The following is a 25783-nucleotide window of genomic DNA, read 5'->3' on the forward strand; positions in this document are numbered from 1 at the left end:
AGACATCTCCATAGAGGTTGTATCAAGAGCAAACAACTGAAAAATAAAAGTCAACACAAACAAAATTTCTGACTCAGGATAAATTTAAAATAAAACATTCTTACAACTGTGGAATTACATTTACAAAAGCATCAAATGGTTTTTGTAATTGTCTTTCTGCTTTTATGAAAAAAGCAAAAGTCTCAAAGTTAGGTAGCTGAGGCAGGAATACGGATAGTTCACAGCTAATCTTGAATACATAGCAAAACGTGGTCTCAAAAAAGTAAAGAATGGGGCTGGAGAGATGGCTCAGTGGTTAAGATCACTAGCTGCTCTTCCAGAGGACCTGGGTTCCATTCCCAACAACTACAAGGTAGATTACAACCATCCACAACTCCAGTTCCAACAGATCCAAAGCTCTCTTCTGGCCTCCAAGGACACACCATGCATAAATGTAGTGTACAGACACACATGAAGGCAAAAAATTATATAGTAAATTATATATAAAAAATAGTAAATATATATATATATATATATATATATATATATATATATATATATATATATATATATATGAAAAGCAATTATAACTCACCATGCATTTAATTCAATTATTTTACAAATGTATTTGAAATAGCTCTACATGTTCTGCCTATATAATTGAAGTCTTACCTTGATTGGGTCTTGCTACATAGCCCTGGCTGGACTGGTACTATTTTGCTAGTCTGGCCTCTTTTATTTGTGACAATCCTTTTGCCTCAGCCTCCTGAGTGCCACCATAACCAATTTATTTAAAGTCTATTAATAGACAGGACCAACAGGTGGAAAAATGTGTGGTCAGGACTGATGACTTGAGCTCAGTCTCCAGGACCCACACAGTAAAAAGAACCAACTCCCACAAGTGGCCTCCTCTCTATACCACAAGTGCAGACATACACACAATAATAAATTGTTAAAAAATTAGTTTACTGGCAGGTGATATTTAACACTGAGAATCAAAATATGGGGTGCTGAGCCACCAGCCTTCCTCTTTTTTTGGGGGGGGGCACTCAAAATAGTTTCTTTGTGTAGCCTTTGCATCCTGGAATTAGCTCTTTAGACCAGACTGGCCTTGAATTCAGATATCCACCAACCTCTGTCTTCCAAGTGCAGGGATTAAAGTCATGTGCTGCCACCACCAGGTTCCTCATTTGAGTTTTGTCCCAGCTTTTAGGAATTATACCAGCATCCCTATGAAGGAATCTAAGACCCCATTCTGAGTCTGTCTTTTTTTTTTTTTAAAGATTTATTTATTTATTGTGTATACAGTGTTTTGCCTGCATGTATGCCTACAGCCAGAAGAGGGCACCAGATCTCATTACAGATGGTTGTGAGCCACCATGTGGTTGCTGGGAACTGAACTCAGGACCTTCAGAAGAGCAGCCAGTGCTCTTAACCGCTGAGCCATCTCTCCAGCCCTAAGACCCCATTCTGACTCCATGGGCATAACACACACGACACACAGACACACATGCAGGTGAAACAGCCATACACATTAAAATTTAAAAATAAAGCAAAAAACCCCAAGCCACAGGCACGTAAAATGCGCTTAATAAAGAAAGAATATACTGGTTTCAAGGCAGGCAGAAGTGGCACACGCCTACCAGCACTAGGGAGGCAGAGCCAGGTGGATCTCTGTGAGTTCGAGGCCAGCATCGTCTAAAGAGCGAGATCCAGGACAGGCACCAAAACTACACAGAGAAACCTTGTCTCGAAAAACCAAAAACCAAACAAACAAACAAAAAAACCCAAAAAAAATTTAGGAAAAAAAATTTACATATGCTTTGAAAGGAAAAGAAAAAGGGTACAGACAGTCATAAAATATGTAGTTTTAAAATAAAGCCCATAAAAAGAGAATATGAAAGAAAAAAGCCACATAAAGATGGAAAATACAGAGAATCTAGATCCTCTATGTTATTGTGTTATTAAATTTTTTGACTGATAATGAAAGAGCAATAACTGCTAAGAAACACTGGATTATGGAAACTGCTAGATTAAACTAACCTATATATTTTAAAAATATCTTGACTTCAAAATGGAAGTCAAAAGATATGATGTTTTGGGAGAGAGGTTTATGCTTTTATTTCCACTGGAAATGAGAGGCTGTTGATTTATTCCAGGTTAAAGATGATCAAGTTTGATTGAGGACAACTCTCTGAAAATCCTGACTACAAACATAAAGAATTAAACCTACAAGAATTACAAGACACATGATGAATATTTTACCTACTCAAACATAAAACAAAAAATAATATTTGGATGACTTGTATACAATGTACAGTCTATACATGTATTAATACAGAAATGTATGTAATGTAATCTTTAAAAGTTTATGCATTTTCATCACAAGGGGACAAGACACCAATGAAAACAGATGGCCCAGGTGATCCAGCACCTCAAAATGTCTCTGTCACAGTCTCCTCAGAATTCTGCACCCAAAACAGATTCAAGGCTACTGGCTGAGATGGCCCAGCCTCATAAACTACTCCAGCTACGACTTGACAGTTATCCTGATTTTTTTCAGGGTTCCCCCAAAGATACCAGCACCCACAGACAACAGGAAGTAGACTAGAGAACGATGCCCACATTCCCAAGAGATGGGATATGGATGGGTTTTGGTTATTCAATGGATTATGGGTGTTTGTCATTGTTTAAGGTTAAAAGTTGTTATTGGTCATAGTCAGAAAAAAAAGCTCAACAAAAGAGTTAACTTCAAAGATTTCTTTCTAAAGGGAAAAAGGTGAATATTATACAGAAATGATTACATAAAAGAGTAGATTCTTGAATCGACTTTAATCCAAAAACTATTAATCTCAAAAAACTTTATATTGGTATGGATTTTTGTTTATTGATACATATTTAGTCATTTTTGCTACACTATATGTATCTTTCTACTCTTGTTTGAGGTATTGTGTAACTCAATTAAAAATGTATAATTAAAAAATATAGGTTAGTAGTTAGTCATCTATAATAATCAAGCTTATAGTCACATTAGGTATGTTTTCAAGGTTAAACAGATATTTAGAAAGATAGATGGTCTTCAAACACTCCAAAGACCTACAGAATATGGCATTCAATATGTTTAATAACCTAAAGCTTTTCATGACAGTGACACGTCTGCTCCTGGCAACACTAATTTACTTCAAAAGAAGATGATGGGCATCGAAGAACCTCCATATGGAGTTTGCTTGCTTTATGGCAAAAGCTGGTCATTTGGGCAAAGGAATGGCGACTGCCAAACTTTGCCAAGACAAAGTAAGATGGTCCTTCAAAATTCCCTGCTTCTCAGAAATATCTGTTAGATATACTAAGCTTGTAGGCCAAAGTTGGATGCCCCAATGTTACATTTGGGTGACTGTCCAGGCAGCCAGATGTCCCTGTAGTTAGTTGACATTACACCCTTCTGGGGTCTTCAATGGAGTTAAAAGACTGAATAATTAGACTTAAAGTTTTCCTTAGTTATGATAAAAAGGTAAATTAGGTATAAAACTTTAGACTCACAAAGATAAATGATAGAATATTTTCTCTAAATTTGTCAAACACAAATGGACTGGATACTGTAACTGTAATTCTTACTTGATAACTGTTTTTGTTGTATATAATTTTACTATGTTAAATTAAAACATTCCTTTTTTATTTAGAGAAAAAAGGGGAAATGCTGTGGAATAATCCTTTTGTACACTGTGAAAATGTGTTGCTCTTATTGTTAATAAAAAGCTGATTAGTGCTAGCTTTAGCAGCACATATACTAAAGTTGGAACCATACAGAGAAAATTAGCATGGCCCCCGAGCAAGGATGACACACAAATTTGTGAAGCGTTCCATATTTTAAAAAATAAAAAATAAAAATAAAAAAGCTGATTATTCAACAACTAGGCAGGATTTTGGGGGCAGGGAGAATGCTGGGAAGAAGGGCAGAGTCTCAGAAGTCGAGAGCAGACGCAGAGAGAAGCAAGATGAACGTGCCATGTTAAAAGAAGGTCTCACCATATAGCACAGGGTAGATAAGAAATATGGGTTAATTTAAAATGTAAGAGCTAGTAACAAGCCTGAGCTATCAGCTGAGAATTTATAATTAAGTCTCCATGACTGTTATTTGGGAACTGGCAAGCAGGAAAGAAAAGTCCAACTGCAAGTCTCCCAGTGGCTGTATCATTAAAGAAAATGACACTTCCTCCTCCAACAATCAATAGCTTATCAAGAAGAGTCCAGGGGCTACATGGTGGTGACATATCCCTTTAATCCTAGTATTCAGGAGGCATAGGCAGGTGAATCTCTCTGAGTTTGAGGCCAGCCCGGTCGACAGAGTGAATTCCAGGAGATAACCAAAGCTGTTACACAGAGAAATCTTGCCTCGAAACACCAATAAATATGGGGGGGGGGGCTGTAAGGGAGTATTATTCTTGTTCATAGATTCAAAATTACTTGCAAAGAAACATTCTAAAGATCAAAAAAAGTCTGGGCACAGTGCCATGCCTATAAGCTCAGCTCTCAGGAGGCTAAAGCAAGAAGATTACAGTAACTTCAAGGCCAGCATGGTCCAACCCAAAAAGTTCCAAGCCAGGGTAAGCTACAATGTTGGTCCTCTTCTCAGGGGGAAAAAAAAGTCATAGGGATCCTAAAAATAAACTAAAACTAAATTGTCTCCTTGGTATTCAACTACAAAAATGAAATGCTGTAAAATATTACAAAATATGCCGGGCGTTGGTGGCACACGCCTTTAATCCCAGCATTCGGGAGGCAGAGCCAGGCGGATCTCTGTGAGTTCGAGGCCAGCCTGGGCTACCAAGTGAGCTCCAGGAAAGGCGCAAAGCTACACAGAGAAACCCTGTCTCGAAAAACCAAAATATATATATATATATTACAAAATATGGAATTTTATACCCTCACTAATGCATCTGCTTAAATGTACTAGCCACCTCATGATGAAGTTAATTACAAAATTAATAATGAAGACAATGATAAATAGGAATTCTTTCTTATAACATGAATCCTAGATAAAACAAAAATTAGGGAAGCTAGGGAGATAGCTTAGTGGGTAAATTGCTTGTCATTCAAATATGAGGACCTGAATTCAGATCCCCGGAAATTATGTAAAGAGCTAGGTTTGGTGGTACCTGTTTATTATAACCCCAGTGCTGGGGATTCCAGTCAGACAGCCTTGCCAAATCAGCAAGCTCATTCAGACATAGATACTACCTCAAAAAAGAAAACTACAGAGTAACAGTGGCTTCCACACACACATGCACAGAAGTATGCACAACACACACAAATGCACACAAAAATACGTACACATGCATATACCATATAATCACATAAAATTAAATAAAATGTCTTTTGTTGTTTTTATAAAACAGTGTCTCACTGTGTAGCTCTGGCTGTCCTGGAACTCACTCTGTAGACCATGTTGGCCTCAAATTCAGAGACCCACCTGTCTGTCTCTTGAATGTACCTACACCACTGTGCCTAGAATAATTAACTTTTTTTAAAATGATTTATTTATTTTCATTTTATGTACACTGGTGTTTTGCCTGCATTCATGTCTGGGTGAAGGTTTCAGATCCCTTGGAACTGGCATTACAGTGGTGAGCTGCCATGTGGGTTCTGGGAATTGAACCCATGGTCCTCTGTAAGAGCAGCCAGTACTTTTAACCACTAAGCCATCTCTCCAGTTCCCAACTTTTTTTTTTTTAATTAAAAGAGCTATCTGCAGCAGCATTTATCTTCCTATTGAGGATATTTATGTTTAAGATATTTTTTTAAAAAGACTAAAACTTACCAACTAATCTTATTCTTTTTGCTTTAAACTCAAACATGACAAAGAATTAATTCCATGCTAAAAGAAGGCCCAATTTTGAAGCCAAGACAAACTGTCAATACTAATATAGCCACACTGGTAGAAATAGACTTGGAAGAATAGACTTCCCAAGACGGCATTTTAACACTTTCTCTCAACTCTATCCCTTTTGTGACAAGGTGTCAGCTAGCCTAAGGCTGGCCTTGAACTTCCAAAGTAGCAGAGAATGATCTTCCCTCTACCCCATGTACCATCAATCATGCCTAGATTATTATTCTAAGAATAGAATTTCTTTTCTTTTTTTTGGGGGGGGGGTATTTTTTGAGACAGGGTTTCTCTGTGTAATAGCCCTAGTTGTCCTAGAACTACCTCTGTAGACTAGGCTGGCCTCGAACTCACAGAGATCCACCTGCCTCTGCCTCCCAAGTACTGGGATTAAAGGCATGAGCCACCACCGCTGGCTAAGAGGTTTCTAAATAGCAAAAAACAGAGAAACTTACAGTTCATCTCGTTGTCTCTGGGACAGCACCATTTTGGCTGTAATGTCAAGCTTATATGATATAGTGGTATGTCCCTCCAGAAAAATCGAAAGTTTTGTGATCCCTGGATTTGAATTAAATATGCCACTAAGTGGCTTCCACAGAGGAGAAAATGATTCTTTCTCAAGTGAATCCAATCAGCAACCAGGAAGTAGTCAACAAGTAAGGTTCATTCCACCTAAAGAGAAAAGAAAAAAAGAAAAAAAGAAAATTATTTCTCTCATTTAAAATTTGTATTATTTCTTTTTTTTTGGTTTATTCGAGACAGGGTTTCTCTGTGTAGCTTTGCGCCTTTCCTGGGACTCACTTGGTAGCCCAGGCTGGCCTCGAACTCACAGAGATCCGCCTGGCTCTGCCTCCCGAGTGCTGGGATTAAAGGCGTGCGCCACCACCGCCCGGCTTATTTCTAAATTATTAATTATAGAACATGACATAATTATATTAATATGCACATTATATGACAGTCAACCTATAGTTTAAAGAAGAAAAAAAAATCAGTCAATGCCAAAATAAATTCCTATCTCAAAAAAATAAACTATACTATGTAGACCAAGCATCCTTATGACCCCACAAGTATATTATAATTTCAGACCCATGTATGTACTCCCTAAACCCAGCCACATTTTATGCAGGTGCAAAACTACTTTTTTTTTTAACAAAGGAGAAAATATATTTATTCAAAATACTTTATGATGATGAATATATAAATAAAAACAAGCATCCAGTCTGTGGTGGCAAACATCTTTAATCACAGCACTCGGGCGGCAGAGACTGCCATAGCTCTATGGGTTTGAGGTCATCCTGGTCTACAGCACAATTTCAGGACAGACAGGGCTATATAGAGAAATCCTCTATGTGTGGCAAAACAGTACTTTTGTTGCTGTTTTTGAGACAGGGTCTAACTAGGTAGCCCTGGCTAAGACTCTTGGCAATCCTACTGCCTCAGCCTGTAGTGCTAGGTTTATAGCATTCACCACCACACTCAGCAACACAGAATTGTTTTCAAATTTAACTTATTTACAAATTTCTTTTCTTTTCTTTCTCTCTTTCTTTCTTTCTTTTTTTTTTTTTTGGACACAGGGTTTTTCTGTGTAGTTTTGGTGCCTATCCTGGAACTCACTCTGTAGACCAGGCTGGCCTCGAACTCACAGAGATCCACCTGGCTCTGCCTCCCAAATACTGGGATTAAAGGCGTGCTCGTGGTGGTGGTGGTGGTGGTGGTGGTGGTGGTGGTGGTGGTGGTGGTGCAGCAGCAGCTGCAGCAGCAGCAGCAGCACCAGCAGCAGCAGCAGCACCACCACCACCACCACCACCACCACCACCACCCGCCTACCTATTTAATTTCAATTATTAATATATAGCTACTCTAGAAAACTCCAATTCTGCCTAAAAGTGAGATTATTACTATTGTTATTTTTTTTTAAGTCAGGGATTCACTATGTAGCTCTGACTGGCCTCAAACTCAATAATCCTCCTACAGAGGATGGAGCATAAAACAAGCTCAGGTCTTTACAATTCAGTCTAGGGTCAAGAGGAATCACAAACATGTTTTTCAGAAAAATTATAGAACAGTGAATGGACTTAAAGAAAATATACAATAATGAGATAGATAGCTCAGTGGTAAAGACACTTTGCTGCCAAGCCTGACAACCTAAATCCCTGGGAGCCACATGGTGGAGAGATTCAATTCCTGCAAGTTCTTAGCTCCAATCAATCAATTTAATTAAAGCAATTAGGGCAGTAAAAGTAAAGGTATATCACAGAAGTCAAAGAAGTGTTTTTGAGGAGAGGCAATTTATAGTATCCAAAGTTACCAAATATGAAAGGATAGGCTGGCTGCATTCAATATGCAGTTCACTGATAAACTTGATGAGAATGGTTTTGGTGGAATGCTAGATGGAAAAATGGCTTAACATGCCAGAAATATTATCAATCATTAAACAAATTATTATGATTATGATGATGAAACATAATATCATAATAGCCCAGGCTGGCCTGGAATTCAAGGCAATCCTCCTGCCTCAGCCTACCAGGTACTAGATTACAGGAATGAATAACCATGCATGGCTAGAAAACATTGTTTAAATGGACAAGGAGATGGAGTAGAGATGATACCATAAAACAAAACTTTTTTTTGGTTTTTCGAGACAGGGTTTCTCTGTGTTGCTTTGCGCCTTTCCTGGAACTCACTCTGTAGCCCAGGCTGGCCTCGAACTCACAGAGATCCGCCTGCCTCTAAAACAAAACTTTTACAGAGAAATATAAGCATTTGTTTTCTGTTTCCAGATGAGATGCTTAAATGCTGATTGAAAAAAAAAAGGACAGGATGTACAATAATACCTATGTAAGTGTATTTTGTATTAGTGTAGTGAAAGAATAGTGAAAAATTGTTACCATAAATCAGTCTGATTAAGTCTCTCTGACTCCAATTATCAATTTGCTGTAAGAGGAGGGCAGAGGAACACATGAGAACACAAGCAGCAAAATCTAAGCTGTGAGAAGCCTTAGAAAACAAATGAGTAGATCATTGTGAGTTCAAGGCCAACCTGGTCTACAAATCGAGTTCCAAGACAGCTAGAACTGTTACATAGAGAAATCCTGTCTTGAAAAGACAAAACAAATCAATTAAGACAAGTGATATTCACCAGCTGCAATTTATGAACCATGTTGAGATCTAAATCCAAAAAAACTATAAAATAACGACACAAGAAATTAGAGAAATCTGAATACTGATTAGACAGCTGATTATTAAAGAATTACAAAACTCATTATTCTCTTAGTTTTGTTTATAGCTATTTTCCATATAAAGTTTTTTAAAAGTATAAGTTGGGGCTGGGGATGTAGCTCAGTGGTAGATGACTTTCTTAGCAAGTACACGGACGGCATAGACACAATTTAAGTTCTTACCACCACAGACAAATACATGAGAAAGGGATAGAAGGAAGAGGAAAGAAAGGGAATGAGATTTGGGTGCAATAAAAATGGTTTGCCTTACAAATGATCAAGCTTTAGAGTATAATTCCAAAACACAGAACGCATTAATATGTATTACTAATACCTGTACAGGTGTATTCCTAAATCTGACATTTTATCCAATTACCTTCACACACTTGGGACAGATGTAGCACACAGTAGGTGGAGAGCTTTTCCAGGGGCACAAAGCCCTGGGTTCTATCCCCAACATTGCAAACCTGTAATTCCAGCATTAGATGGGTAGAAGCAAGAGGATGTTCAAGGTCATCTGTAGCTAACAGTTCAGTTCAAGGCCTATCTAAGATATGAGATCCCTTTTCCAAACAAAATACTAAAAAATCTGAAGAACACATTCCAATTTCGTTTAAAATACAAACAAAAACTATTATGTCATAATCTATTATGTCATGAATCAATACTTCAATTTGAGTAAGAAAAGTAAAAAGTAGCTTGGTGGCGCATGCCTATAATCCCAGCACTCAGGAGACAGAGGCAGGTAGATCTCTGAGTTCAAAACTAAATTTGTTCTACCAAGCAAGTTCCAAGACAGCCAGGGATACACAGAGAAACTGTGTTTTGAAAAACCAAAACTAGAACAACAACAAAAAAAAACACAACAAACTACTTCCTCTGTTACACTAATGGCACACTGATGTTTAAAAAAAAAAAAAAAATTACACGGAAGTTTCCAGACTACAGGTAATCAGCATTCAACAGAAAAAAAGGATAGGAAACTAATTTATATGTGAGAATGGTCCTATCATTTCTTTAGATAATCAAAAAGGATAGTATTTTTTCTTTTTATTATTTTATGTATGAGTATTCCTGCCTGCGTGTATGTTTATGAACCATGTTCATGCTTTGGGTCCATGGAAGCCAGAAGAGGATAGATCCCCTAGAAATGGAGGCACATATGGTTATGGGCCACCATATGGATGCTGGGAATTAAACTCATGTCCTCTGGGATGCTCTTAACTTTTAAACCACTTCTCCAGCCCTTATATTATTTCTTTTTTGTTTGTCTGTTTGTTTTTCAAGACAGGGTTTCTCCCCCACCCCCGCCCCTCTGTGCTTGGCTGTCCTAGAACTTGGTCTGTAGACCAGGCTGACCTTGATCAGAGATCCAACTGTCTCTGCCTCTTGAGCGCTGAGATTAATGCTGATATGATGTCGTGTGCCATCACATCAGGCTTCTACATTACTTTTTTTTTTAATATTTTTTTAAGGTTTATTTATTTATTATGCATACAGAAGAGGGTGCCAGATCTCATTACAGATGGTTATGAGCCACTATGTGGGTGCTGGGAATTGAACTCAGGACCTCTGGAAGAGTAGTCGGTGCTCTTAACCTCTGAGCCATTTCTCCAGCCCCACCTTACTTCTTAATTAAACCAAAATATTATAATATTGAAGGAGATTATAATAAAGTAAAAACTTAAAGAAATTGGATATAAATTTATAGATTTCTATTCTAAAATGAATGTAACAAAGTTTTGAATATAAAACAAGGTACAACTCAGGAATGGCTTGGTGATCTTCACATAAAAAGTTTAAAAATTAGAGCTGGAGAGATGGCACAAAGGTTAAGAGCACTGGCTGTTTTTCCAGAGGACCCAGGTTCAATTCCAAGAACCCACATGGCAGCTCACAATTGTCTGCTCCAAGGGATCCAATAACCTTATACAGATATACATGCAGGCAAACATTAATGTACATAAAAAGTAAATAAATTTTTAAAAATATTTTTAAAGTTTAAATATTTAATCAAAACAGGAAACTGTTTTTTTTCCCCTCTTTTCTCCCTCCTTCCCTTCCCTCCCTCAAACAAGGTCCCACTAAGTAGCTCTGACCGCCCTGAACTCACTGTAGATCAAGCTGGCCTCAAACTCAAAGATCTGCCTACCTCACTCAGGCTCCCAAATGCTAGAATTAAAGACTTGAACCATCATGCCCAGCTCATTTTTTTTTCTTTTTTTCTTTTCTTTTTTTTTTTTTGTCTGTTTGTTTTTGGTTTTTCAAGACAGGGTTCTCTGTGTAACAAACAGTCCTGGCTATCCTGGAACTTGCTTTGTGGACCAGGCTGGCCTTGAACTCACAGAGATCCACCTGCCTCTGCCTCCTAAGTGCTGGGATTAAATGCATGTGCCACCACTATCCAGCTTCATTTTTCTTTAATATGCTACAAATCAGGTAAAATTTACTAAACAGCATTAGGAAAATAGGGATCAAAGACATATCAGGAAAGAAAGCATGTAATATTTCAAGAACCAGCCTGACATATTAGTACATGCCTTTAATCCTGGCAGCAAGAGGCAGGCAGGTCTCTGAGTTTGTGGCTAGCCTTATCTACAGAGTTTTCCAGTCTATACAATTTTCTATGTATAGAATAGACTCAGTCTCAACAAAAACAAAACAAAACAAATAAAAGAATTCAGGAACCAGGGGACCAATGAAACTGTTTGTTGAACGGGCATGTTTGCCTCCAAACCTGACCCAAGGATTCACTATTTTGGCTAGACTGGCTGGCAAATGAGCTTCCAGAATCTACCTGTCTCCACTCCTGAAGACTGGGATTCAAAACACAGACCACCAAACCCAGATTTTTACATGAGTATGGTGGTTTGAATGAGAATGGCCCCCATAGGCTCATGTGTTTGAATTCTTGGTCCTCTCTTAGTGGAACTGTTAGGGAAGGATTAGGAAATGTGGTGTGTCATGGAGCTGGGGTTTGGGGCTTCAAAAGCTTCCTGCCTATCCCAGTGTTCCCTCTCTGACTCCTGCTTTCAAGTCAACATGTGAGCTCTCAGCTGTCCCTACTGCCCTGTTTTACCATCATGGACTCTAATCTTCTGGAGCCATAAATTCAATTCAACTCTCTTTTGTAAGTTGCCTTGGTCATGGTGTTTTAGCCCAGCAGTAGAAAAGTCACTAGACAGTGGTGTTGGGAAACGAATCTCAGGCCCTCTCTCACGCTTGCACAGCAAGCACTTCACTCACTGAGCTCTCAGTTCTGAGGTTTGTTTTCTTCTAGTTACAATTAACCATGATTCATTTAGTACCATTGAAGGCCATTCATTTAACATTTGCAAATAAATGTTTTACATTATTTTTCAGTAACTCTTAGACCAAAGAGTAGGACTCAGTGTGGTAGAGATCACACCTAAAATTCTAGCACTCTGGGTTGAGGCAGGAGAATATGGAATTTGAGGCCAGCCTAGGTTACATAGCAAGACCTATCTCATAAAACTAAGTTTTTCTCAACCAAGAATCACTCCTAACAATCTCAATTGTAGTAAATCACATATTAAAGGCAAGAGCTGAATATAGATGAACTATAGAAAGTAGATTATGAGCCGGGCGTTGGTGGCGCACGCCTTTAATCCCAGCACTCGGGAGGCAGAGCCAGGTGGATCTCTGTGAGTTCGAGGCCAGCCTGGGCTACCAAGTAAGCTCCAGGAAAGGCGCAAAGCTACACAGAGAAACCCTGTCTCGAAAAACCAAAAAAAAAAAAAAAAAAAAAAAAAAGAAAGTAGATTATGAAAGTAGGTTTTGGGCTTTGAAATCATATTTATATACAAAGTTAAGTCCAATCTAGACATCCACTGCTTCTTGTACTATCAATCACTCGATGTTGTTGTTTGACTTTCACTAAAGACATTTTCTATTATACTCCCTGTGATAGTTAATTTTATGTTGTCAACTTGGCTAAGTAAGCAACAGTACTCAAATATTTGGCCAAATACAAATGTAGATGTGACCATGGAGGTATTTTAGGATTACCATTTAAATCAGCATACCCTGAGTAAGGCCAATTACTCTGTATAATATGGGTGGGCTTTAAGGAATCAATGCCTATGATAAAAGATTTCCCATAGCCTTTACACCAAAACTACAACAGCCTTAGTCTCAAATGCAGCCTTCACTTTCAAATGCATCAATTTTAAAATTAAGTAGGTCAATCTCTCTTCACACACATCCTGCCAGTAATTTAAGTAAAATATAATCCTTTATGTATATGGGCTTAGACTATCATTAAAGTGTACAGGAGCAGCTGGGCATGGCGGTTCATGCCTTTAGGAAGGCAGAGGCAGGCATGATACCTGTGAGTTGGAGGGCAGCAAGAGCTATAGCGAGACCCTGTCTCAAAAACAACAACAAAGAATACTGGAATGAATACTTTCATACTGCTTAACTTTACTTGGATTGTTCAAAGGAATCACTCCAAGTTTAATGTTTGAAATAGAAGAGAACACATACAGAAGCAAAAACTTTGTATCAGAGAGGCCTAGTTTGAAGAACTGTGTTGTTGTTGTTTGGGTTTTTCAAGACAAGGTTGCTCTGCATAGCCCTGGCTGCCCTCAAACTCAAAGAGATTTGCTTTCCTCTGCTTCCTGAGTGCTGGAATTAAAGGCGAGCACCACCACTGCCAGCTATGAACTGTATTCTTAAATAAAAGTAGTATACCAGATTTCTCTAAAAAGCTACTAAAATTTTACTGGAGGGAACTTTTTCTATCCCTTGGTACTCCTTTTGATGGACAGCAAAAGTAAAACATTGAATACCAGGTATCATGGTATATTATATACCAGTACTTGGAGGCAGAGGCAGGTAGATAGCTGTGAGTTCAAGGCCAGCCTGGTCTACATACCAAGTTCAAGCCAGCCAAGGCTACATTGATAAGACCCTATCTCTGCCCCCCGCCCCCAAAAGTAGGGCTGAAGTATGGCTCGATGGTTTAAAACACTGGCTATTCTTCCATAAGACTGTTTGAATCCCAGCAACCACATGAGACTCACAACTACTTGTAATTCTAGTCTAAGACAACCCAACACCTTCTGGCCTCAGCAGGTACTACATGCACGTGACAAAATACCCATACACATAAAATAAACAAGTTATTTTCAAAAAGCAAAAAACTGTTTCTAAGTATCTTCAACAAATGGTGCTGGCATAACTGGATGTCAATATGTAAAAGATTACAAATAGATCCGTATCTGTCACCATGCACAAAACTCAAGTCCAAGTGGATCAAAGACCTCAACATAAATCCACTTACACTAAACTTAATAGAAGAGAAAGTAGGAAGTAATCTTGAACACATTGGCACAGGAGATCACTTCCTAAATATAACACCAGCAGTACAGACACTGAGCACAACAATAAATGGGACCTCTTAAAACTGAGAAGCTTTTGTAGGGCAAAAGACACGGTGAATAAGACAAAAAGCCTATAGAATGGGGAAAGAACTTCACCAACCAACCCCACATCTGACAGAGGATTGATCTCCAAAGTATATAATGAACTCAAGAAACTAGACATCAAAATACTGAACAATCCAATTAAAAAATGGGCTAAAGAGCTAAACAGAGAATTCTCAAAAGAAGAATCACAAATGGCTGAAAGACATTTAAAGAAATGCTCAACATCCTTAATCATCAGAGAAATGCAAATCAAAACGACTCTGAGACACCACCTTACACCTGTCAGAATGGCTATGATCAAAAACACCAATGACAGTCAATGTTGGAGAGGATGTGGAGCAAAGGGAACACTCCTCCACTGTTGGTGGGAATGCAAACTTGTACAACCACTGTGGAAATCAGTATGGCGATTTCTCAGAAAATTGGGAAAATCTACCTCAAGACCCAGCCATATCACTCTTGGGCATATACCCAAGGAATGCTGATTCATACCATAAAGATACATGCTCAACTATGTTCACAGGAGCACTATTTGTAATAGCCAGAACCTGGAAACAACCTAGATGCCCGTCAACTGAAGAATGGATTAAGAAAATGTGGTACATATCATATACACAATGGAGTACTACTCAGCAGAGAAAAACAATGACAGCATGAAATTTGCATGCAAATGGATGGAACTAGAAAATATCATCCTGAGTGAGGTAACCCAAACCCAGAAGAACAAACATGGTATGTACTCACTCATAAATGGATTCTAGATATAAAGCAAAGAACAATCAGACTGCAACCCACAGAACCAGGGAGGCTATATAGCAGGGGGGCCCTAGGATGACTGTGGCTTATAGTAAGTTTTGGTTTTACTCAATTACTGGGCAAGCCTCAATCAAACATTTCACTATTAGGATAAGAATTTATACTGTATCAAGCTGATAATAGGAAAATAAATAAATAAATTTAAAGAAAAAAATGTTTCTACCCTACAACAAAGGAGACTTTTTTTGTTCTTTCAATAGACACTCAAAGATTATTCATATTCCCCAAATGAAGACAAGGTGTCTCCCTTTTTTACTTCAGCATCATAGCCATTTTGAACTAGGAATTGTTAGAATTTTATTATATACAGCTCTAACGGTTTAAAAATCTCAGCTCAGAACATAAAATCTCAGCTCAGTTGTTTTGTGATACACACCTACAAATGAAGGGAATATAAAAAAAGACAGTGGTAGCATGTGCCTTTAATCCCAGCACTCTGAGTTGGAGGCCAGCCTGGTCTACAGAGTGACTTCCAGGACAGCCAAGGAAAACACAGAGAAACCCTGTCTAGAAAAGAAACAAAAAGAAAAAAACCACAAAAGAAAAAATAAGAAATATTTGTTTTTTTTAATGATTTATTTATTTATTTTTACTTTATAAGCATTGGTGTATGGTGATATTTTATTTGTACTGAAATGTGATTTTAATTTTATGTTAATAAATAAAGTTGCCCTGGGGTCAGAGCTATTAGAGCCATAGCAAGAGCGTGGTGGTTAGAAGAGCTAGGTAGATTTCTGTGTGTTCAGGGATACAGCCAGTATTGGAGACATACGCCTTTAAGACCTGGAGGGCGGTACTTACAGGCAGTGATGAGGCAGTCATGTGGTTGGGTTTACAACCAATGAGAAGGCAGAACAGAAAGACTATTTAAACACAGACAAACAGGAAGTAGCTCTCTCTCGGGGAAGTTAGGAGCACTGCAGGAGGTAAGATTTTATCTCTGAGCTCTGACCCCTCCGCTTTCTCTTTTACATTGGCTCTGTGTTTCTTATTTTAATAAGACGATTGGTTACATCTACATTGGTGTTTTGCATGCATGTATGTCTGTGTGAGGGTGTCAGATCCCCTGGAGGTAGAGTTATAGGCAGTTTTTTTTGTAAACTGCCATGTGAGTGCTGGGAATTGAACCCAGGTCCTCTAGAAAAACAGAGCAATCTCTCCAGCCCCAAATACTTGTTTTTAAGTATTATTTTTGAGATTTTTGAGTCACATTTTTTCTTTTTAAACTTCCTTTAGCATTAATCTATGCTTACTTAATTGCAAATACAAAGAAAGGATCTGCATTGCAGAATTCATGTACAGGTATAGCGCCTGCTCAACACATTGCTTTAAATACTCTGGAATATGAAGAAGTCCTACTTTCTGATAAAGTTTCCTAGTAAGTATACTCTAATCCACTATTATTTTATTATTAAATCCACTATTATTCAAGTTTTTAAAGTCTTTATTATTTTATGTATAAGAATATTTTCCCTACATGTTTGTATACATATCATGTGTGTGTCCGGTGCCAGAGGAGGTCAGAAGAGGGTGTCAGATCCTCTGGGATTGGAGTTAGACAGCTGTGAGCAGCCATGTGGGTGCGGAAAATCAAACCTGGGTCCCATGCAGGAATAACAAATGCTTATAACAGCTTAGCCAATTTTCCAACTCTAAATCCACTCACTATTCTTAACTTAGTGGAATCTATGATGACAAAAAATTACCACATAACATGGAAACTACTATACTAAATTATACTATTGCATTGTACCATAACTTCCAACTTGGGAGTCCATTACTCTATGAACTGAAAGCTGTCAAGGGAGAACACTCCAATACCTCTACCAGTTTATGTAAAATTCAAGCAATAATTCTTTAGGTTAGAAATCACTACAGAGAAACAGAATAAATGCCACTTATGCTCTTTTCTCAAATTAATTTTGCTAAACTATTTATTTAAATTCAAACTAGAACTGTTCATCAGAATCACCCAAGGAACTCTAAAAATAACAGCTAAGCCTCATTCTCAAAAATTCAGCAGAAGGCATATAAATTTTAATTTTCTTTAATGGGTAAAATTTAATCCATATGAATTTGATGCACACCTCAATAAAGAACCATAAAGTAAACAAGGAGTGGTAGCTCATGCCTATAATCCTAGGATTCAGGAGGCCAAGGCAGAATTGCCTCAGGTTTGAGGCCAGCCTGGACTACAGTAAGTTATACAGTGTGAAACCAACCACACCCCCATTCCTACAGAAAAAAAATTAACAGACAACAGCATAAATGACAGCTAGTATTAAAAGATCAAAATCAAAAGTACAAAAAAGAGGAAATTAAGAAATATCAATGTCAGAAAATATTATGTGTGACTGGAGTATGGGTAGAGTGCTTGTCTCATATATACAAAGCCCTAAGTTTGATCCTCAGCACCATAAATTGGTTAATACTCCCCTAGCCTCTAGTTTTTTGTTTTGACCCACATGATGGGAAGAAAGCAGAATCAGTCCTCATATATGTGCTGTGGTGTGCAAACACACACACACACACACACACACACACACACACACACACACACACACATCCCATACACACATAATAAATAAACAAAAATGTGAAAAGTTTAAAAAAACAAAAACAAAAACAAATACTATTAGGGTCATGCCCTGTAAAGCTGCAAATAAAGACAAACCAGGTTCAAATTACTAGTTAGGAATATTTAAATAGTGTTAGCAAAACTTTCAGCAACTAACATAAGCAACAGACCCTAAATTTTATTCACTTTTACATTTTTATACAAAATTAAACAAAGTAACTCCTGTGATTTCCTAGTACTTTGTATACACACATTTAAGACTTTTCACACTGCACTACAATTATATGCAGCAATGTTTCCTCAACAATACTCTAAAGCAGCAACCTACATGTTTTTCATTGTTATCTCTAAAATAAATTCACAGTAATTAGCACACAATATGCAACTAGTATTCCCTAAATGATTATCTTTGGTATCATAGTAAACTCAGACCAAATTTGTTTTGAGACAGACCTCTGTGCAGCCCTGCTTGTCCTCAAACGCAAGAGATCCACCTGCTTCTGAGTCCCAAGTGCTGGAATTGTAGACTTGCACCACCACCGCCAAATTTTAATGTGCTCTTAGAAAGCAAAGATACACTAAATCACTTTATCTCTCTTCTCTTTTAAAAATCCAAACAAAAAAATTCTAAAACCCAGGGAGTAAGAGTCACCAAAGTTCAGCTACTTTGGGCTAAGTTAGATATAACTTTTTTTTTTAAAGACTGCTATTAGTATGTAGTATGTAGTATTCTCTGATATTAGTATATCAGAGAAGATTGTAAAAATCCTACAGAGGTTTTAAAAAAAAAAAACAATCTGCCTCAAAACTAAACTTCCTTTTTTCTTCTTGTTGGTTTTTGAAGGCAGGGTTTCTCTGTGTAACCCTGGCTATCCTTGAACTCATTTTGTAGACCAAGCTGGCCTCGAACTCACAAAGATCCACCTGCCTCTGCCTCCCAAGTGCTGGGATTCAAGGTGTGTGCTACCACTACCCAGCTCTAATTGTTCTTTGTTTTTTTGTTTTGTTTTTCAAATTATATGAGTGTTTTTATCTGCATATACAACTTTGTGCCAGAAGAGGACATTAGATCCTACTATAGATGGTTGTGAGCCACGATTCGGTTACTGGAAACTAAACTCAGGACCTCTGGAAGAGCAGCCAGTGCTCTTAACTGCTGAGCCTTATCTCCAAGCCCTCTAATTATGACTTTTTAGAAAGTAAAACATAAATTGGGTATAGTGATGAATGTCTGTACTCCCAGTACTCAGGAGGCCAGAGGATAGGACATCAAAGTCATCCTTGGCTATAAAACAAGTTGAGGCCAGCCTGGTATATATGAGACCCTGCCTGTAAAAAAAAAAAAAAAAAAAAACTCAAAATAAGTAACAAACTCCACTGCTTTAAAACTGAAGAGAAAAAAAACCTTAGTAATACTTAATAAAACATTCATGTGCAGAGCAGTGGCAGTGTACACCTTTAATCCCAGCACTCAGGAGGCAGAGGCAGGTAGATCTCTTTTAGTTCAGGCCACCCTCATCTACAAAGCAAGTTCCAGAACAGCCAGGGCTACACAGAGAAAACCTTGAAATAAATAAATAAATAAATAAATAAATAAATAAATAAATAAATAAATAAATAAACAAACAAACAAACAAACAAACATTCATGGAAGGGGCTGGAGAGATGGCTCAGAGGTTAAGAATGCATCCTGCCCTTCCAGGGGATTCAACTTAGGTTCCTATCACCCATGCCAGACAGCTTACAAAGCCTGTACTTCTAGCTCGGGGATCTGAAGCCCTCTTTTGAGCACCCACACACAACTGGCACACATTTACACAAACACACATACACACATAAATAAATCACGGCAGAGTTGGGGATTTAGCTCAGTGGTAGAATGCTTGCCTAGCAAGCTCAAGGCCCTGGGTTCGGTCCTCAGCTGTGGTGTATGTGTGTGGGGGGGGGGGGATCATGGCAATTCTCTAGCTAGAGAAGAATGTTCTCAAAGTGATGCTTCATGCTGATTGTTTTGGAAGTAATGAACCACATTAAAGCAAGAGAAGGGCCTGGTAATCAGTGGTGACAGGCTTTGGACTAGAATGGAAGCAATGGGAATGATTTGAAAGAGCCTTGTGGCCAAAGTACAACTAGAGGAAGACCGCTTTTTTCTTTGAACAGTACACTATTTGCTCGTGGTCTTGAAGATGGTATTCTCTTTGTCTGTGTGTTGTGTTCACAAGCATGCATGCACTTGTGTACATGAGAGGTACTGAGGCTGACAGTGGGTGTCTTTCCTCTATTGCTTTCCACTTCATATTTTTACATAAGGTCTCTCATGGACCCCAGGGCTTACCAATTAGGTACACTGGCTAGCCAATGGGCTCCGGGAATGGGCATGTCTCTGCCCTACCTCGAGAACTGGGTTTTGATGCCACCATACACATTTTTATGTGGATGCTGGGGATCCAAACTCAGGTTATTATGCTTGTGCCAAGTATTTTACCCACTTAGCCAAGTCCCCAGCCCCAAAGATGGTTTTCTCTAGGGTATGATCTTAGTCATAAAGGCAGATCCCATTTCTATTAGGGAGCAACTGTTCAGAAGTTGCTAATTAATTATCACCCACACTATTTGTCTCCACTTGTACAAATAACTTAGAAATAGGGCTGGCAAGATGGCTCTGCAAGTAAAGGTGCTTACCATCAAGCCTAATGACCTGTGTGCCATGCATCCCACATAGTGGAAAAGGAAATTCAACTCCTGAAAACTGTTCTCTGGCCTCCATGCATGAGCTATGGCATGCATGCACACACTAAAGAAGTAATAATGTTAAAACATTCTCTGCCCTTAAGAAACATACAAAATAACTGAAAGTGTAAGCTAAATGTATTTTTTCATTACTTAACTTGTTAGGCTCTATACTGTAATAAAGATTAATAAGATGCAATCCACTAAAGGAACACAAAATCCACTTAAAGGAGGTTAGGGTTGGGAAGAAGGGGGTAAAAACTATCAGTACTGTCAGAACTGTTCTAACAACTGACCAGTTAGCATTATAAAATAAAAATTTTAAAAAGGAGATAGAACTGCCAGGCGGTAGTGGCACACGCCTTTAATCCCAGCACTCGGGAGGCAGAGGCAGGCGGATCTCTGTGAGTTCGAGGTCAGCCTGGTCTACAAAGTGAGATCCAGCAAAGGCGCAAAACTACACAGAGAAACCCTGTCTCGAAAAACCAAAAAATAAAAAATAAAAAAAAAAATAAAAAAAAAAAAGGAGATAGAACTGGTTGACAATTCTTTGAGGCAGGCTTTTGAAAAGAAAAAAAAAATATTATGAAAAAAATTCAAGTGCAAATTTTTGATTAGGAAATATAGTATTACTAGAATGGCTAAGGATAGCAAACAGCTTCAAAAAGCAGTCACCAATAAGAGTGATCTGTACTCTAAATTCCAGAGGTTCAGCAGTGACAGTGAAAAAATAAAGACATGTAGTTCTCCATAGTGTCAAAGAAAACAAAACTTCCTTCTAACAAAGGTGAATCGCGCTTTAGGAAGAGGCAATACTGTACTTACTAGTAAAACCCTTAGCACTAAGCTAGGCACAGTAGAACACACCTCAATCTCCAGCATTTGGAGGCTGAGATAATTCTATTGAAGCAATCTCTTTTCACTAGTATACAGTTCTTCTAGGAGTCTTTCTACTAATAACTATACTGAATACTCTGGAAACATATGCTTGGCATTAGGCAGGATGACCCACATATTTAATCAATCCTAGCACTAGGGAGGCAGAAGCAGGTAGATCTCTACACTCTGCAAGTTCAAGGCCAGCCTGCTGTAGCATCAAGTTCCAGGCCAGTCAGGGCTACAAGGTGAAGATACGTATATCAACTTTAAATTCTTCTGCTTAAAATCTTTCTAGAGTTAGGCAGTGGTGTTGAATGCCTTTGATTCCAGCACTTGAAAGGCAGAGGCAGTTGGATCTCTTGAGGCCAGCCTCATCTACAAAGCTAGGTCCAGAACAGGCAGGACTACATTTTAAAAAAATAAAAAAAAAAAAAAAGTCTCAAACTGGACAGTGGTGGCACACACCTTTAATCCCAGCACTCGGGAAGGCAGAGCCAGGCGGATCTCTGTGAGTTCAAGGCCATCATGGTCTACAGAGTGAGTTACAGAATACGCTCCAAAGCTATACAGAGAAACCCTGTCTCTAAAAAACAAAAAATAAACAAACCAAAAAAACCTGTCTCCAAAAACCAAAAAACTATCAACAAAAACAAAATACCTTTCTAGAACCTGAGTATATAGAACAATAAATACCTGGCATTTGCACAGAAGTCCATGATTTACAGTTTTGTGTCTTTTTAAACATTCAGCTACACTGTGGGGGAGTCCTTAATAATCTGGACACAAAAAAGGCACGAATAACAAATTAAGTGTCTATAGAGAACAATACAAGTGGTAAAATGAAGCAGGCAAAGTTGCAAACTTTCTTTGGTTTTATTATTATTATTGAGACAGAGTCTTATTGTACAGGCCCTGTACCTGGATAGCCTATCCTTTCTTATCCTTACTACTGAGATTAAAGACATGCACCTCCAAGCCCAGTTTTGTTTACATGGTAATAATGTAAAGTTGCTGAAGTTTTGTCTAATTATCCAAGATGATCTGAAAAGAGATAATGCAAAGTATGTAATTTTAAATACAGCTTAGAAACTTTTTAGCTGTACAAGGCCAAGAGAAATATGCACGAAACCTCTCGTTAAGTAACTGGATAAACTCAGGTTGTTTCCATGGTCAAGGAAATTGAGGGGAGGAGGAGGAGGTTCAGGGATTTGTGATCTAAAATTGATACCAACAATATTAATTATTCTCTTTATTAAATACAAATCATAAAAATTACTAAGGAAAAATCATTAATTAATTTAAGAATTACATGCAAAACAAACTATCTCATCTGCAAATATTTTATCCATACTCACAGCAGTAAACAGTGCAATGTTAGAAACCATTTAAGCCTTATTTCTAACATCTACCTAAAAAATACTTTACTAGATGAAAATACCAAGTTGGAAAATACATGGTATAACATTCACATAAGGTCTAAAAATCTACATTGTTTAATGATACGCACGTGTATACTACAAGTATAAAACCCAGAGCCAGTGAAGTGGCTCAGCAAGCACATAAAAGGCACTTATCAACAATCTTGATGACCTGAGCTCCAATCCCAGGACCCACAGATGGAAGGAAGAAACAACTCCCACTGCATGAAAGCACAGATTGTTTGGTTTTTAAAAGGCCAGGTATGGTAGCACATGCCTTTAATCCCAGCACTCAGGAGGCAGAGGCCAGCCTGGTCTACATACAGAGTTCCAGGCCAGCCAGAGCTACATAGTGAGATCCTGTCTCAAACAAACAAAAAAGGAATATATACAAACAAGAGGAATGTCCCTCATGGAGATCTGCCTGCCTCTGCCTCCTGAGTGCTGGGATTTAAAGTGTGCACCTCCCCCCATATGCTTTATTTTTTTTTAAGCTTTGAGAGTAGTTACCTAGACATTTTTTATATTACTATATTACTATAAGTATTTTTTCTGTATATATACCATATAATAAAACATAAAAGGTGCTGTGGGACATTCTGTATGGCAAATGTGTTGCTCTGATTGGTTAATAAATAAAACACTGATTGGCCAGTAGCCAGGCAGGAAGTATAGACGGGACAAAGAAAAGAAAATTGGGGAAAGTGGAAGGCTGAGGCAGGGAGACACTGCCAGCCACCGCCATGACAAGTAGCATGTGAAGATGCCAGTGAGCCACGAGCCACGTGGCAAGGTATAGATTTATAGAAATGGGTTAATTTAAGATATAAGAACAGTTAGCAAGAAGCCTGAGCCATCAGGCCAAACAGTTTAAATAATATAAGTGTCTGTGTGTTTATTTTATAAGTGGGCTGTTGGACTGCCGGGGCCTGGCGGGACCCCGAGAGAAAACTCTCCAGCTACAAAAAGGTGCTAGAGAGATGGTGCAGAGGTTAAGAGCACTACCAGAGGACCCAAGTTGGTTCCCAGCACGCACATTGTATGGCTCACAGCCACCTGTCTTCAGCTCCAGAGAATTGGCCTCTGTGGCACCTGCATTCCCATGCACAAACCCAAACACAGACACATGATTTAAAAATAAAACTTAGTTTAATCCCAGCACTCAAGAGGCAGAGGCAGGCAGATGTCTAAATTCAATGCCAGCCTAATCTACAGGGCTACATAGTAAGTTCCAGACAGTCAGGATTATGTAGAGACCCTGCCTCAAAAAAATAAATAAATAAATAAATAAAAATGAAAAATCAACCAATTAATTAATTAAATTACAAAGAGGTGAAAATTTTAAGAATATTTTTGGCTGTGTATAGGTCTTGTTACAGGCAGATTAAGTTAGTCCTATTGAGGGAGGAGGTTCAAAACAGGATGCCACCACTGCCCAGCAGGCACCACCATTTCTTACCAGTTCTGATGATGTCTTGCTGCAAAGAATTTGAGTCAAGCAGTCATGGTTTAAAAATCATTTTGGGGGCCTAGAGGTATAGTTCAGTGGTAGAATGTGTGCCTCATGTGAGAACCTAATTTCTCATCACTAGAAGAAAAAGAAATCATCCTGTTCATTCACAAACTGACCCTGAGCAAATTGTCAAACTTCCTAACACCTATTTTGCCCATTTCTTTAAAGTTAGTACTACCCAAATGACTCAAACACTCACAATAAAGTTTAATGAAAAGAATGATGTAAAGGGTAACTCATCTCAGATTTCCCTCATATGGCTCAGAAACAGTGAAGTGGTACAACAGTAATAAAAGCAAAGAAAGAGACTGCCCGAGCAGAGAAAGAAATCAGTTTTAACATCACAAAATGGTAAAAGTACAGGTAAATTATTTATCACTTCATCTTAGAAATGATCTTCATTATTGCTACTCTAACAATCAAGTTACTATGTACTAGATGTTACCCCCAGGCTATTTAAATGCACTGACTCATCTGATACATGAGATGAAACATTTTTTACAAGCTATTAAAAAAAAAAAGGCACCACATCATGAATTCAAAGAAAAAGTTTCCTTCAAATAAAAAAATTTGGGCCGGGCGGTGGTGGCGCACGCCTTTAATCCCAGCACTCGGGAGGCAGAGCCAGGCGGATCTCTGTGAGTTCGAGGCCAGCCTGGGCTACCAAGTGAGCTCCAGGAAAGGTGCAAAGCTACACAGAGAAACCCTGTCTCGAAAAACCAAAAAAAAAAAAAAAAAAAAAAAAATTTGGAAATGTTGCCTGAAAAAGGACAATCTGTTATTTAGGCTGAAAAGGTTATGAGGAAGGACTATACAGAGTAAAAGCACCATGAAGAGGTCTGGGAAGTAGCACTGAACATACCATAGCTTACTAAGGCTAAACTACAGAGACATGGCTGGCAATAATAAAAAGGATAGAGCTTGCCGGGCTGACCTTTAATCCCAGCACTTAGGAGGCAGAGCCGGGAGGATCTCTGTGAGTTTGAGGCCAGTCTGTTCTAGAGAGCGAGATTCAGGATAGACACTAAAACTACACAGAGAAACCCTGTCTCGCAAAACCAAAAAAAAAAAAAAAAAAAGGATGGAGCTTGAGAGGGTGTAGAAATGACAATGACATTAGACACTTAAATGAAATCATCAAATAATTATTTTCTTTTTTTTTCCTTTGGTTTTTCTAGACAGGGTTTTTCTGTAGCTTTGGAGTCTGTCCTGGACTAGCTCTGTAGACCAGGCTGGCCTCGAACTCACAGAAATCCACCTGCCTCTGCCTCCCGAGTGCTGGTATTACAGGCAAATAATTATTTTCTTAAAAGGTAGAAAG

At 38.3% G+C, this 25783-nt stretch overlaps 1 protein-coding gene and 1 non-coding gene across 3 annotated transcripts in view; one reads left to right on the top strand and one right to left on the bottom strand.

Annotated features, from left to right (window-relative positions):
• Pafah1b1 (platelet activating factor acetylhydrolase 1b regulatory subunit 1) overlaps positions 1 to 25783 on the bottom strand; it is a 62155-nt gene that overhangs the window by 22880 nt on the left and 13492 nt on the right. For both annotated transcript variants that reach the window (XM_006977371.4, XM_076542882.1), the window contains exon 2: positions 6316 to 6532. In XM_006977371.4, the coding sequence (XP_006977433.1) occupies positions 6316 to 6347 (32 nt within the window). In that variant the 5' untranslated portion in view covers positions 6348 to 6532. The remainder of the gene's footprint in view (positions 1 to 6315; positions 6533 to 25783) is intronic.
• LOC121831840 (U6 spliceosomal RNA) lies at positions 3743 to 3849 on the top strand. The gene has a single exon (XR_006075444.1). It is a non-coding gene; the product is annotated as a U6 spliceosomal RNA (small nuclear RNA).

This window comes from Peromyscus maniculatus, chromosome 8, assembly GCF_049852395.1.
Source record: "Peromyscus maniculatus bairdii isolate BWxNUB_F1_BW_parent chromosome 8, HU_Pman_BW_mat_3.1, whole genome shotgun sequence".
Taxonomy (NCBI): domain Eukaryota; kingdom Metazoa; phylum Chordata; class Mammalia; order Rodentia; family Cricetidae; genus Peromyscus; species Peromyscus maniculatus.